At 41.9% G+C, this 15624-nt stretch overlaps 1 protein-coding gene across 1 annotated transcript in view; it reads left to right on the forward strand.

Annotated features, from left to right (window-relative positions):
• The window catches only part of FER1L6 (fer-1 like family member 6), a 118055-nt gene extending 108546 nt beyond the window's left edge, over nucleotides 1–9509 (forward strand). Inside the window, exons 39-40 of the mRNA XM_024741324.1 lie at nucleotides 6915–7015; nucleotides 8396–9509. Of these exons, the coding sequence (XP_024597092.1) occupies nucleotides 6915–7015; nucleotides 8396–8582 (288 nt within the window). The 3' untranslated portion in view covers nucleotides 8583–9509. The remainder of the gene's footprint in view (nucleotides 1–6914; nucleotides 7016–8395) is intronic.
• The last annotated feature ends 6115 nt before the right edge of the window (nucleotides 9510–15624 follow it).

The following is a 15624-nucleotide window of genomic DNA, read 5'->3' on the forward strand; positions in this document are numbered from 1 at the left end:
TCAAGAAGTATTTGAATTGTGTTCTGTTGGACTACAAAATGGGGGATGCTTATAAAGCAAAATGGGGCAAGGTTACACAGGTTGTTTGTCAAGAACTAGGATTGGAGCTGGCAAGAAGTAAGGGGGCTTATTAAACAAGAACTGGTTGGGGTTCAAAATGATTACATTGTTGCAAAAGGGTTGGGGAACCTTTGAAACTACAAGGTTTCAGGGAGCAGCTGCTAGCAGATACTGTTTTGAAGATGGCCAGTAGTGTCCTAGAATTTGATACAGTTCAGAAAATTCAAGTTCCCAGTGATTTAGCAACATGTCTGCAACTGCATCCACAATGGTCACCTGCCTCCATTTTGTTATTTATTTATTTAGCTGCACTGTGCAACACGTGGGGGATCTTTGTTCTCCGACCAGGGATCAAAGACGGGTCCCCTGCATTGGAAACACCGAGTCTTAACCATTGGACCACCAGGGAGGTCCCACCGGGCTCCATTTTGGATGCCTGAACCGTAGTTACTCCATTTTGATTTTTAAACGGCTTTAAATATGTCATCAGGTATATCCATACAGTGGAATAGAATTCAGCCATAAAAAAGAATAAAGTGCTGATAGATGCTCCAACAATAGACTGCTAGTTATTTCTCCTGCAAAAACTGGGTTATTTGGAATTAACAAAGAATTGTAATTTGAGGTCTGCAACCATGGCTAGCCATGTGCAAATCCCCAGCAAAAATGGAAAGAACTCTTTTATAGAGGGGGAAAGGAAGTTGGGAGTGCTATAGTTAACAGAGTCCATGGCTTTTCACTGACTGAGCCATGACTGTCTCTCATTGGCTGAGCTCTTGCCAGGTGAGAAGAGAAAGTCTTTCTTCTTCCTATTAGGCTCTGCTATCAGCATAGGGCATGAGAGCTCCCCTTTCAGGTCTCTCAACTCTATTTTAATTGAGGTTTCTGTTTATTAATTTTTATAGTTTCCATGTCTATAAAATGAGTAGTCTGGACTGGGTGCCTCCAAGGTGTGTTTCCAGCAAAGACATTCCCTAATTCCAACTCTGCATGAACTCCCCTCCCGTGCCTTGAAGCCAGCAGTCAGAACATCATTGTCGTCTTATTCCAATTACCAGCAGCCAGGAGGGATTTGTTTATGGGCACTGCCACCTGCCAGGCTTATTTTTAAAGCTGCTTATCTGTACACACAAGCAGTGTAATTTAGACATTTGGATCACGCAGCTCCTAGTGTGGAATATGGATAGTAAGTGAAAAACAGCTCCAGTGGAATTGCAAAAGAATGGGTACCCCTTGGAGAAGGAAAGGGAATATGTATTGAACATGTTCTTCATGAAACACATTGCATTGTGCATTTTATATGCATTATCCTACTAAAAGCAACCTTCAAAGAAATCACTCCTTTAGAAGATGGAGATCAGGAAGTTTCTTTTACAGGTTAATCTCACAAGTCTACAGTTGGTAGCCCAGGTAAGTCCCAAGAGCATAACTACTAAAACTGCCTCCAGGTTAGTGTGAAAAACAATTGTCAGCATTTACTGTGGCCATGTACACTAGCAGCTAAAGAAAGGTTCAATGGTCAATAAGACGTTTCTGCCACCCAGAATTTCACAGCTTAGCTGAGGCAGCTGGTAGAAAGACAAATCATCTAAATAGTATGTGGCAAATTCAGATTCTCCAGGAGTGGAGGAGGGGAGGTATTTTCATGTGAAGAGTATTTTTAAGACAAAGTATATTATATGCATTTATAGGAAATTTGAAAGACACAAAAATGTGGAAAGGAAGAAATAGCACCCATATGCACATCACCCAAAGAAAACTATTGCTAACATTTTGGTTATTCCCAATATGCATAGATTTCGGTTAATTTTATATAATAGTGATCATTCTATGTTAAAAATAACGCCTTGTTCATTTTGCTTTATTCAGTGTTACAATGAGCATTCCCCTACATTTTATTATGAATATTATCAATTCTTTGTATTCTCAAAATAGAAATGCTACAGTTAAATCGTGTTTTCCCTCAACATACATGCATTAAAAAAATGTAAGCATGCAGAAAGAAAGTTGAAAGAATAGTACAGTGATCAGCCATATACCCACCACCTAGATTTAATATTTGTAGACATTTTGATATATTTATTTTGTCTGTATATGTGAATATATGGCTATAGTATACACACACACACACTGGCTGAACCATTTAAGAGTAAGTTGTAGACATTCTGACACTTTACCCCTAAAGACTCCCTATGCATCTCCTGAGACTATGGATATCCTCCTACACAACATCTCATTGTGAAAAATAGGACAATTTGAACATCCAAAAGAATAATGACTATGCTTTGTGCATTAAAGGTTTATCTGAGTTTTGAATTATTTCCTTAATTAGCTACCCAGAAATGGAATTCACAGGTCCAAAGTATGACTATATACTGTAATGCACATACACTCACACATACATATATATGTGTGCAGATACATATATGTGTGTGTATATATATATATATATATATATATATGTATGTATGTATGTATAGGTGTATATTCCTCTTCCTAAAGGATTTACCAGTACACATTCCCACCATTGATGTATGAGAATGCCTCATCTCATATGAGTGACAGTTGTGTTTAATAAGCAATAATTATTGCTGAAGAAGGCATGTCCAACCTGAACACAATCACTTCTCAGCCTCCCCCAGCGTCCACTCTCCAGGCCCAGTGAAGTTTGAAGCCCATAAACAATGGATACGATACAACCAATCTAGTCTTTTAGGCCCTTTCCTTATCATTTTCTTCCATCCATAGATGTCATTAGGTTAATAGTCTCTCACACTGTCCATTTTTTCTAGCTCTGATTTAAAATTACATTTGGAGGATATTATTAGCTTAAGACCTCTACCTGGTACTTGGTTGAATACTGATGATTGAAATAGGACATGGAACCCTCTGTGTGGAGAGACACGGAAGGAGGAGCAGCGTTTACCAGACTATGTCAGTAAACACCTTCCCCTGCTGCCTCTGCGATACCAGATAAATGCTTTGTGACCGCTCAGGCAGGGCAGTGAAGCGGGGACAAGGCTTTTCATGATATTAGCTGACAACTGCTATGCCTAGGGCAGAATTAATTTCATATCCTCTGCCTCCTTTTTTCTTAGCATTTTTTTTTCCTGTGGGAATATGCATCCTTGGGACTTCTCTGGGAGTTTTCTGAATGGGCAAAATATATTTCTCAGGAAATTATGCGTTTCTGTCCATAAAATAGTGTTGAAGTTAACAACTATGATTTTTTAAGTGTTTACTATTCACCAGGCACTGAGTTGAGCACTTTATAAGTGTTGTATCATTTATTTTTCAAAGCAATCTGATGGGGTACATGCTATTAACATCCCAGATCACTGAGACTCAAAGAGGGCACGTAACTCACCCAAGGTCATACAGCTAGTAAGTGGTAGAGCACGATTTCAGATGCCAATTTGTCTGCACCAAATCGTACCCACTCAATTCCTGTGCTACGCTATGCTATACTATTCCTTAAGCTACCCAAGGCAAGTCGTTAGATGGAAGTCAAAAACGTTCTTTTTTTTCTTTTTAAAACCAATTTATTAAAATATAATATACTTACATACAGAAATGAGTAGTATACCTTACAGAAGAGTGCGCCAATCATGAATTTTCACGCACTGAACACTCCTATCGGCACCTAGATGAAGAAGCAGAACCTCTCCAGTGACCCAGACCCCTCCTGCCCCTGTCCTGACCACTCTCCTGACCTCTAACCTCATCATTTGATCATGTCTATTTCCTTCTTTAGCTAAATGAAATCCCACATCGTGTATTCTTTTGTGTTTGGCTTCTTTTGTGCAACAGTGTTTCTATATAGCAAGTGTGTTTTTCAACATTTTATTTGAAACATCAAAAATACATTCTAGGGCTTCCCTGGTGGCGCAGTGGTTGAGAGTCCGCCTGCCGATGCAGGGGACACGGGTTCGTGCCCCGGTCCGGGAAGATCCCACATGCCGCGGAGCGGCTGGGCCCGTGAGCCATGGCCGCTGAGCCTGCGAGTCCGGAGCCTGTGCTCCGCAATGGGAGAGGCCACAACAGTGAGAGGCCCGCGTACCGCAAAAAAAAAAAAAAAAATACATTCTAATGCTGGAGCCATGGCAATGACTATGAGGCCCCTCTTGAACATTTCAGAAAAGGTATATTGAGTCACTGTTAAATAGGCTGCTGCTTTTTTCCACAAAAAGGAGCCACTTGGACACATAAAATAGCAGAGGCTGGGACTTGGTATCAGAGGACCTGGGTACAAATCTTAGTTTTATAACACAAGTTAGCAAACATCATCAAGCCTTCGTTTCCTGGGCTGTAAAATGGGAATAAAAATGTCATTTGTTTTGCCAGGCTGTCAAATGGTTTAAATGGAATAATGTCTTCACATACCACCATGCAAGTTATACAGCACTCTGGCTGAGCTTATTGTTAGGCAATGAACATACCTATGATCCTTTCACTCTAGTCCTAACTTGTTCTCTGTTGATTTTTGTCCTCTCTTTCAAACGTTTTGGAGCCCAGCAATTGGTTAGTGACTCTTAAGCTCTATCAAGTATCGAGGAGTTGGATGAGGCTCCCAGCTTGTAAATATATTGCTCAGTGGCGCTCAGATCATCTCTGGAAAACATCCGGAAATAAACCCTTTTGGCAGATTGGAAGCCCCTCTGCCATGAGTTCTGGGCTGGCTTCTTGGGTTTCTTCCAGCTGTGAAATCTTGCAGGGGCACCGTGGGCTCTAACTCTGCCTTTCATGAAACCTAGAAGTTAGAGCCAAGTTGCTTTAAAGAGCCTCTGGCCATTTGATAGATGAGGAAACTAAGACCCAAGAAGACAGATGCTTTTAGGTGGCCATGATGAAGACAGTCATAGAATCATCTCACGTTAGAGCTGGGAAGGTCCTCATAAAACTTCTAGTCCAATTATCTGGCAGTTGGGAGGCAGCCTGCTATAATGGAAAGAGCATGAGCTTTGGAATCTTACAGACCTTGGTTCAAATTCCAGTTGGTTAACTTATTGCCTGTGTGACCTTGGGAAAGTTATTTGACTTTTATGGCTTCATTTCTCTATCAATATAAAGGAGACCTACTTTGCTAGTCACTGTAATAAATAGATGATAGATATAGGTAGATAGATAGATAGATAGATGATAGATAAAAAGAACAAACCTGGGACAAAACAGGCACTCAATAAAGCATTGCAATTACAGTTAGAGTTATATTACTATCGCTCTACTGTTGATAGATGTGATAGAATGGATAGAAGCTTTATATTCTTTCTTTCCTGGTTTTCAAATACTTCCTGAGTGCCTTATGTGCAAGTCATTGCCAATGGAGCCAGAATTTCTCAATGGGAACGAGAGAACACATATATACATATTTTAAAGGAATATTTCTGGATCATAGGAATTTAATGCCTTCTGAGTCGGGTCATGGTACTAGTCTAAAGAATGGATGAGATCACCTACAGCTGAACTCATGACTTCACTTGTAATAAAAGCCCACTGTGCTTCTTTACTGATTCAGACAACCATGACTCTGCCTCTCTTCTCCAGCTTCAAACTCACCCCAAATACTCTACTTTTCTCTAATTTCTCCCATGATTACATTTTCACGGCTTCCAGCAACTAAACTTGCTTGTTAAGAAGCCCTGGCATGGGATTCCCTGGTGGCGCAGTGGTTGAGAGTCCGCCTGCCAATGCAGGGGACGTGGGTTTGTGCCCTGGTCCGGGAAGATCCCACATGCCGCAGAGCGGCTGGGCCCGTGAGCCATGGCCACTGAGCCTGTGTGTCCCGAGCCTGTGCTCCGCAATAGGAGAGGCCACAACAGTGGCCTGTGTACCGCAAAAAAAAAAAAAAAGCCCTGGCTTTTTCAGAGAGTATAGGTAAATTAACACAAGACCATTGGTTCATCAGAATCTTAGACCTTTTTACTGGGGTGGGAAATCAACCATGCCTCTGAAGTCAGGTAATACCCCATCCACATGGGATTCAAAAAGACAAGGTTTAACAGCAATCATAGGGGCTAAAATACTTTGGTGATGCTGCAGTCTCCAGCCACGTCTGTGTCCCTCCTATCACCTTGAATTTTGATCCACAAAACCAAAGGAGGCAGGAGAGAGGGTCCCCTCCACCAAGAACGGGAGCTCCAGGAGATCAAGGGTCCTATTTTTCTTAATCATTAAGTCCCCAGGGCCTAGAACAGTGCCTGGCATCCAGGGGGTCCCCAAAAGTAATGAACGAACAAGAAAGAATAACTCCTACCTTTTGCAGACATCCTGTCTCATCCTTTGATAACCCAAGACTTACATCTCTGCCACTGTCTTTGGCACAATGCTCTGAAGAAGCATAATTTTCAAACCCAAGAGGCTGTTTCTTACTGAGGGAAGAGAAGGGGAGAGAGAGTGCTAGAATAAAAGGGTAATTCTAAAACACTTAGGGGGGACAACAGAAACAAGGAAGGATGACAGAGAAGAAAGAGGGTAGCAGATTCAAAAGGGTTCTGCCACTCAAGTAATTAGTCCCCCTTTTAATTCTTACTTTCTGTAATTCATATTACTTCTGCAGATATTGAATGATTACAAGTGAAATAGTCCCTGTGACTGAGCATTTGTGTGTCTATGTGTACACGTGGGACACCCCTCTTCTCACAAAGCTCAAGAGTAACGTCGTGCCAGGGCTTTTATTGTCGGTCATAAAAATGGCTTCTCCCAGGGCCGAAAAGATAATATTTCCTCAAAATAAAGCAGCAGGATAGTCAAAATCCTTCCTGACATTCTCCCACATGATAACACTTCTTCTAGAAGGTCGGCGTTGCCCCCAGAAGTTCTTTGTGACTAGAAACTGAGAGTTTGTCTTTGTGCAGGGCAAGGTTGAAGCTGAGTTCCACCTCGTTACGGCAGAAGAAGCTGAGAAAAATCCTGTTGGAAAAGCCCGAAAGGAGCCAGAGCCCCTGGCCAAGCCCAAGTGAGTGAAGTCACGGGGTGGGGATGGGGACATCAGAAATGGGAAGGACCCTCTGAGGTCCCCATATCAGAGGATGAAAACATTTCTCTAGAGCATCCCGCTGGGAGAAGTGAGGAGTTAATAGGTACCATCCAATCAGTGTAACTTTTTGTTTCTATAATTGAAAAATATTCCAAAAACATTATAGAGTGTTTGGCAAATGGACAGGACACTTTTCCATAGAACTACCACATAAGCACTTCTAGAATAATTTCATATGTTTTTTTCTGCTGTTTTTTTCATGGGAATATAAGTTTCACATGAATTTTTTTTCTACTATTTCTCTAATTATGCATACCAAATTATCTTCATATTTCACTTATCCTTTGCTGAAAATTTTTGCTTTGTTGCCATAGTTGTCATAATTAGGATTTTTAAATGGCTGTGGAATAGTCCATAGACTTGATACCCATAATTGAGTTGGTTGCCACCCCGTAACTGAATGTTTAATTTACTTCTACCTTTTTTCCATTATTATAATATGATAAAAATGTTTCCCCTTTATAAATTATCACCTTAAAATAAATTTCCAGAAGTAGAATTACTAGCAGCAAGTGTCACCCTATTCAATTGAAACCATGGTTATATATCAATTAAAAAGTAAACATATATAGATATGAAATGTGTACACAAAATACTCTTTCAAATTGTATTTGTCCTACCCCTCCCTGGACTCCCAAGTGTCTCTTGATGAGTAGGTGGTCCCTTCTCTCTACCTACCTTTCATCTATCATAGTGTCAGGAACATAACTGGTGCTTCATTAATTCAAAATTACTTATTAAACTCCTATAATGTGTACCTACTAAAAAAAAAACACTTTGAAGAACACCAAAGAAATATAAGATATTTCTGCCTTCCAGAAGCTTTCTGCCTTCCAGAAGCTTTCAGTCTGTTTAGAGAGAACACACAGGTCCCTAAGACAGCCATCAGAGTGTGGAAGACATATGCTAGGTTCAAAAAGTGGGTAAGTCAAGCCATGAGTGAGGTAGGAATTCAGAATGAGGGGAATTATTGTGGACTGGGGTAGTCAGGAAGGGCTTCATGGAAGAGGTAGGGCTTGAGCTGGTCAGGGTGGGACAGACAGAGGGCCCTCAGTTCTCTGGCTGGGTCCTAACCAAACTCTTGCCCTCCTCCAGACCAACTTTTAAAATGATGAGGAATCATTATCACCCAAAATGTTAGCTTGCTTCTGCTTCAAGGCAACATGGTCTTCGCCCGTTCTCGGGCCTCTCTTTGTGGGCCCCTGGAGATGGGGAGTCAGAAATCCTTCCTGAGGTCTTGAGACTCCTATGTGTTGACAACATGGCCCCTTCCCTGATCTTCTCTTGCTTCCTTCTCAGGCGCCCAGACACCTCCTTCTCCTGGTTTGTGACCCCCTTCAAGTGCCTGTACCACCTCATCTGGAGGAATTACAAGAAGTACATCATCATCGGTTTCATTCTGATTGTCCTCATCATCTTCCTGGCCCTCTTCATCTACACCTTGCCGGGAGCCATCAGCCAAAGGATCGTTGTGGGCTCGTCGTAGAGGGTCATGGAGGACCCAGACCTTCCCTTTCTACTACTCCTCCCTTCTTCCTCATCTGTAAATGCATAAGAATGTATGCTCTGTGCAGGCACTGTGCAGGCTGCTAAGAGGATAAACCCAGAGGGCCCAAGAGCCTCTCCCTATGTCTAAGGACCAATCAGCTCTTCTTGGAGGAGATGGGAGAGGAGCAGTCCTGCCCTACCCCAACCCTTGCCACTACCTTTCCAATTTAAAAGCCTTAAGTCATGGTTTTGTCCATGGGCAGGATGAAATAATGGCTCCTTTACCCCATAGTAATCAATGGTGACCTCAAATTGACTTAGGAAAATTATTTTCTAGAGCACTAAGTAAGGAATGTGTTTCATGGATGAGGTTTAGGAAAAAGCACAACATACATTTATGGTGACGTTGAAAAGGAAAAGAACAGCATCACTTTAGGACAGATTTGGAAGGAAGGTATTATACTTTCTTCTGGATTCTGGACAGTAAAATGACAAGTCAGGTCAACAAAACAATGCACATTGTTCAAATCCACAATAAATACAAGCTAAACATTGAAAATTCTTCTAAGTTAAATAGAGCTCATCAAATTTACTTTTATGTCAAAAGATGTTGGAATGCTGAAAAGCCTTTAGCAAAAGTATTTGAAACACTTTCAGATCAGATGGTATCATAAGAAATGTGCCAGGAGAAGGGGTAAGCAAGCATAATTTAGGAATCAGCTCTGTCTGGTGTTCTACACATGGGTTATTGCTCATGGCCTGTCCTGTGTATAAAAAAATAAAATAATGTTCTAGGCCTAATTGTGCAGCCCTGACCCTAAAGATACTATGCTTAAGAATTAAAAAGATTTTGAAGCAGAAAACCCATTTCCCAAGAAGTTGTCATGAGTCCCTACTTGTGTCCTTAAAGGGGATTAATTTAAATCTATTCATTTGACGGATTAGAGTTGTTCTTGCTGCTTAAATTTGGTCCAGAGTGGTTTTGTTTTGTTTTGTTTTGTTAACAACATTTGAATCTTTCCTCCCAAACCAACTAAGCAAAACATAATTAATACCAGCAACAACACCAAGCAACTCACAGGACATGATATCCAATTCTGTGTCTCCAGTAGTTGAAACAGTTGGTGCCTTTCTTGCTCTTTTCCCTCAGAAATACACATAAATGGAAATTGGGATTGACTTCACAGCTGGGGAATTTATTCATTCAACAGCTAATTATTGAGTTCCATCCTTGTTCCAACTGCTGTGATTAACTCTAGGGTCTCAAAAGTACACAGATAAACTAAATCTTTGCTCTAAAGGAGCATAGGGTTTGATAGACAGAAGATATTAATCAAATAATCACACAGATAAATACAGACTGATGGATCGAATAGGGGCAAAGTACTGGGAGCAGAAAGACCATCTAAAGGAGGACCCGTAGCCAGTCTGGCCGTCAGGAAGGCTTCCTAGGGAAGTAATGACTGAAGGGAGATAAAAGATAAGGAAGAAAGATGGAGAGGAAGAAGAGCACGCTAGACAGAGGAAAATAGCATGTGCAAAGGCCCTGAGGCGGGAGGGAGTGAGGCACATGAAGTGGTCTAAAAGACGGTGGGTACCAAGTGAGAGGCAAAGGACCCTGAGATGGGGCTGGAAGGTCATCTAAGGGCCCACACCCTTAACGGCTTCAGTCTTCATTTTAAGGGCAGTGGATAGCAAAGGATTTTTAAGCAGTAGAAAAGAATGACTAGATTTTTATTCCACATGGAGAACAGACTGGAGGTACTGCAGTCCTTCCCACAAGAGAGGATGATTATTTTCACTCAGTAATTGTGGCAGAGGAGGGAAGAGGAGGGATCAGAGATGATCTCTCTAAGGCTCCAGGGTGGTCTAATGGGGAATTGGGGGTCTAGTATTGACTCTACTTTATACAAGCTGTGTGACCTAAGGCAGCTAACTTCACATCTCTGATCTATACTTTCCTTGTCTATCACATAAGGAAGTTCATATATACTGTGATGAAAAGGCCATGGCATATTCTGGGGCAAAATGAGCGTTGATGGGTCTGTAGCATGGAGTGGGATGGACTGTACTCAGAGTCAGATTATGAATGGCTTTGAATGCCAAGCCAAGAAGGTTGGACTTTATGCAGCAGAAAGTGGGGACCCCCGGAAGAATTTAAACAGAGAAGTGGCAAGAACCAGTCTAGGTATTGGAGAAGTTGCTCTGCCTGCAGTGCATGATGGATTGATGAAGATGAGATCCAGAGGCTGGGGACATTTTAGGAAGCAGTAGTCAAAACCCTGGTGGGAGATGAGGACCTGTGTCAGGGCCATGGCCATGGAGATGGAGAGGAAGAGCAGACTCTGGAACATTGCTGAGGTTCCCCAACCTTCACCCCCATCTCTGGCACCCAAGATGCCTGCCAGAGAGGACAGGGAAATTTGAATCCTGGCTGTGTCATTTCTACCTGGGCAGGTCACAATCTCTGAGTCTTGATTTTTCATCTGAAAAAAAGGAATTATTACCTACTTAGCAAGAGTCGTGTAGATTGTAGAAAAAGTATGTAAAATGTGTAGCCTGTGCCTGGCATGAAGCCAGTCCTCAAAGGATAGTAGCTACTGTCATAAGTATCATTTCTACAGGTGGAATCAGCAGTATTTGGAGTCTAGTTGTATCTAGAAGTAAGGAAAGATGATCAGACCTATGTTTTAGAAATGTTCTGGCACATGGACTAAGAAACTTTCAACCAATAATACTCCCAAGTGTATTTATTTTGTATTGATTCTGTAACAGACTACAACAAGCCCAGTGGATTAAAACAACACAAATTTATCATACAATTCTGTAGGTCAGAAGTTCATCACGGACCTCACTGAGCTAAAATCAAGATATCATCAGACCTACCTTCCCTCCTGGAAGCCCTAGGGGAGGATCTGTTTTTTTGCCTTTTCCAGTTTCTAGAGGCTCTGCATTCCTTGGCTTGTGGCCCCTTCCTCCATCTTCAAAGCCAGCAAGTTTACATCCCTCTGTGCCTTTCTTTTGTGGTCACACCTCTCTCTGACTATAGCCAGAAATGTCTTGCTTTTACGGACCCAAGTGGGTACATTGGACCCACCCAGATAATCTCCCTACCTCAAGGTCCTTAACTATCGCATCTGCAAAGACCCTACTGCCATGTAAAGTAACATATGCACAGGTTCTAGGGATTAGTACATGGAATTTTTTAGCAAGGGGAAGCATTATTCTATCTACTACATCGAATATCACTCCAGCATTTTAATTCAGCCCACCCTGAAAGCCACTTCAGCAGAGCTTTGAAAGTCGGTGGGATGATTATGGTATATGAAGTAAGGAGGCTCCACAGACGCTTTTCTCTCTGGAACAAGATGTTTCCATTTGTTGTTCAGCCTCTCAAGCAACAATTGACTCAGGAAAAAAAGGAAGGATCGTTCAGTCCCTCCCTGACTCATTAAAATCCTCTCAAGCACAATGGATGAGGTGTGTTGGGAGCTGGTTATGAAAAGACCCTGCCACTTCCTCTCACATTTCTGCCTCAGGAGTTTCCAAATAAGCCTCTTAAATTCAGCTTTCCTTTAACACAGCAGTAGTTCCTTCCAATTCAGGAGAAAACCTGTGTCTCTCCTCTCCCTAGTGTATAAAGGGCAATCTGAGAAAAGAGCACTCTCTATTTTTCACTGAATTGTTGTACTAGTGGAAAGAAAAATGGGTTTTGGAGACTGAGATAAAAGCACTGAAACTTGGGTGTAGACACTAGCTGTGTGACCTTGAGCAAGTTACTCAACAGCTGTGAATCCTGTCTTTCTGATCTGTAAAATGAAGCTAATACCCATCTTATTAGGATTGTCTGTGTTTGGGCATTTGTGGTTGTGGGTAGTGGACCTCTACTGGGGATAGAGGTAGAGGATTATAAAATGTCTAATATACTGTCTTCTATGTCATAGTATCCAAATTAGTGAGAGCTTATTATTTAAGTAACAACTAATGTTTGCTGTGTGCTGTTATAGATTACAAAGTAATACATGTATCTTCTCACTGATTTTTCTCAACAGCCTCACATTGTAGACAGGAAACAGCTGCAGGGACTTCCAAGATCGCCCAGCTCATTTGTAACAGATCTAAGATCCAAGCCCAGACTCCTCCCTCCTGCCGCACGCCCCGCCCCTGCCCTCCTGCTCTCTCCTTTATAAGCAGCTGCCTAATGATTGATTTAAAGTGGGTGGGGCCGCCTCCAGTCAGAAAATTCCTCAGAGATTTTTTAAGGTCCATCCATGTCCTAGGGGTCCATCCAGGTCCCCTAAAACCTTTCAAGTATCTTACACACAACAGTGTGGATGCATGTTTGAGCCTCTCTTTTTAATTGAACCACTGTGTTTGATGGCTAGAGAATGTAGCTGGCATCTCTCATCCATGCTCTCCACAGATATTTTCAATTTTCTTTTCTCATTTTGCCACTTCTTACAGTAGAAATCCCCCCACCCTAATGCAGAAAACAACTTCTGGAATGCAAACATTTAACTGAGCTCTTTATAAACCAGGCATAGAACTCATAGAACTTAGATTTGGAAATTATGTGAAGAAACAGGCAGGGTAGAGGCACTCAACCATCCCAGAAACTGCTAGCTACTTACCAAATATCTATTTTCTCTTTCCTGCTTGGTAACAGAAGGTAAACATTAATACTTTACCAGAGATGTGATTTGCAAATATTTTCTCTCTGTGGCTTGCTTTTTTACTCTGTTGATAGTGTCTTTTGACACACAAATTTTTAAAATTTTGATGAAGTCCAATTTGTCTATCATTTCTTTTTTTGCCTGTGCCTTTGATGTTATATCAAAGAAATCATTATCAATGTCATGAAGCTTTTATCTTACATTTTCTTCTAAGAGTTTTATAGTTTTAGTTCTTATGTTTGGGACTCTGAAACATTCTGAATTAATTTTTGTATATGATGTTAGGTAAGGGTCCAACTTCATGCTTTTGCATGTAGTCAGTTTTCCCAGCACCATTTGTTGAAAACCTCACCCTTTTTTTTTTTTTTGCGGGACGCGGGCCTCTCACTGTTGTGGCCTCTCCCGTTGCGGAGCACAGGCTCCAGACGCGCAGGCTCAGCGGCCATGGCTCACGGGCCCAACCGCTCACGGGCCCAACCACTCCGTGGCATGTGGGATCTCCCGGACCAGGGCACGAACCCATGTCCCCTGCATTGGCAGGCGGACTCTCAACCACTGCACCACCAGGGAAGCCCAAACCTCACCTTTTAAGTGTTTCTCTGTGCTTCATTAATACATAATACTAACAGTAGCAGCTCTTTGTTGCAGCTGGAAACTAGATATTTTCATAGATAATCTTCTTTAATCCATATGATGACCCTATGAAGAGTCTATGATCAAGATAACCTAGGATATATTATAGTAGCAAACAACCTCCCACATCTCTGAGGTTGATCTTAATAATTTTTCTCACTCACAGATTTGGCTTTGGGTCTGAACAACTCTCCACATGTTGCCCGGGATCCTAGGCTGCTTTGGTCATATGGACCCTCCATATCAACACTAACTCCACAATATGCGGCCAGGAAAACAGGGCAATGAGACTCCAACACTGCCTTCCATAAGAAGTAACACATGACACTGCCACTCACACCTCATTGGCCAAAATGAGTCACGTGGACATGCCCAAATTCAAAGGAGCAGGGAACTATAATCCCCCCACCCTGTACCCAGAGGCAGAGGAGAACCAGATGTTGGTGAATAGTAGTAATGCTTTCCATATTTGGGTATGATTATTTGCAATTTACAGATCAAAAAATTAGGACTCCATAGCTAATTACAATGAAGTTCTGTTTGGTTTTAAACCATCTTCTCTCCTTATTCCAGTTGTTTTTTTTTCTTTTTTAACCTGCAATTAGAGATGTCAACACACATGTAGAACACAGGGACTTTGCTGGGGAGTCTGGTGCTATTTTATTCCAAACCAGGTGTCTGCCTGGGAAATCTTAACCATGGCTTTAGAATTTCAGCAGATTTCTATAGCACTAGAATTACAAATGTGGATGATGTCATGAGTAGCTATTAGAAGGTCAACATATGTGGTGGTGTTTTTGACGTTGTTTTCACTCCTTCTAATACACAGTAGAGAGAATTTCTGCTGGCTGCATAATTACATTATAATATACTGGATATAGACTGTGTTCTCCCTAAAGAATTATCTAATTTTCTGCCTGTACCAGTCTTTGTGATGTTTATGATGATTTAATGAAACCGCTTGCTAACTGTAAGCCAAGTGATTTTCAGTAAAACAACACGATTCAGATTGTGGTGAATCATTTTTATGGCTTTCCTGAGCTCCTTCACCAGAACCAATTACAGCTCCTAAGATTCCACCTGGGGCTCTTAGGAAACACCCAGGTGGCCCTCTACTTCCTTTGACTCAGGAAGCTCGGCTGGAGTTTTAGCAGTTAGGATCCAGGCATGTAGAGGCAGCAACAGTGGCCACAAAGTAGAAGTCAATTTGCATTAGTGTCAGTTTACAACGCGCTCAGAAGTACATGAGGCTCTGCTCATTTGGTCCTCCCCACCTTTCCTTCTGCCAAACCCCGGTATACTTTGTTTGGACCCCTCCTATGATCCAGACACATTTTATCTGGCCCTGCAATCAATATGTACTTGTCATCGTGCCTTATTCACCTCTGCATACTGAGTTTTCTTAGGTCCTATTGACGGATGTGTAGAAATGTGATGATGGTAACAGTAATAACCCCAAAGTCGGGATTCTCTTGACCCAGTTTGATTTATAGAAACTCAGCCTCCTAAAAAGTCTAACTCGATTACTCAGACCCAGAAGCTTTTAAATAAAACCTTAAACCAGGCCTAGGACAGTTTACCCATCATCATTTCACCTCCAGCAGGGCAGGAACAGATATACGGACAGAAGCAGAGACTAGGGTGGCCATGGGACAAATGTTGGCCAGTGACAGACATTAAGAAGTCCACTGGGGCTTCCCTGGTGGCACAGTGGTTGAGAGTCCGCCTGCCGAT

The sequence above is a fragment of the Neophocaena asiaeorientalis genome, unplaced genomic scaffold, assembly GCF_003031525.2.
Source record: "Neophocaena asiaeorientalis asiaeorientalis breed wild unplaced genomic scaffold, Neophocaena_asiaeorientalis_V1.1 scaffold177, whole genome shotgun sequence".
In the NCBI taxonomy this organism is placed as follows: Eukaryota; Metazoa; Chordata; class Mammalia; order Artiodactyla; family Phocoenidae; genus Neophocaena; species Neophocaena asiaeorientalis.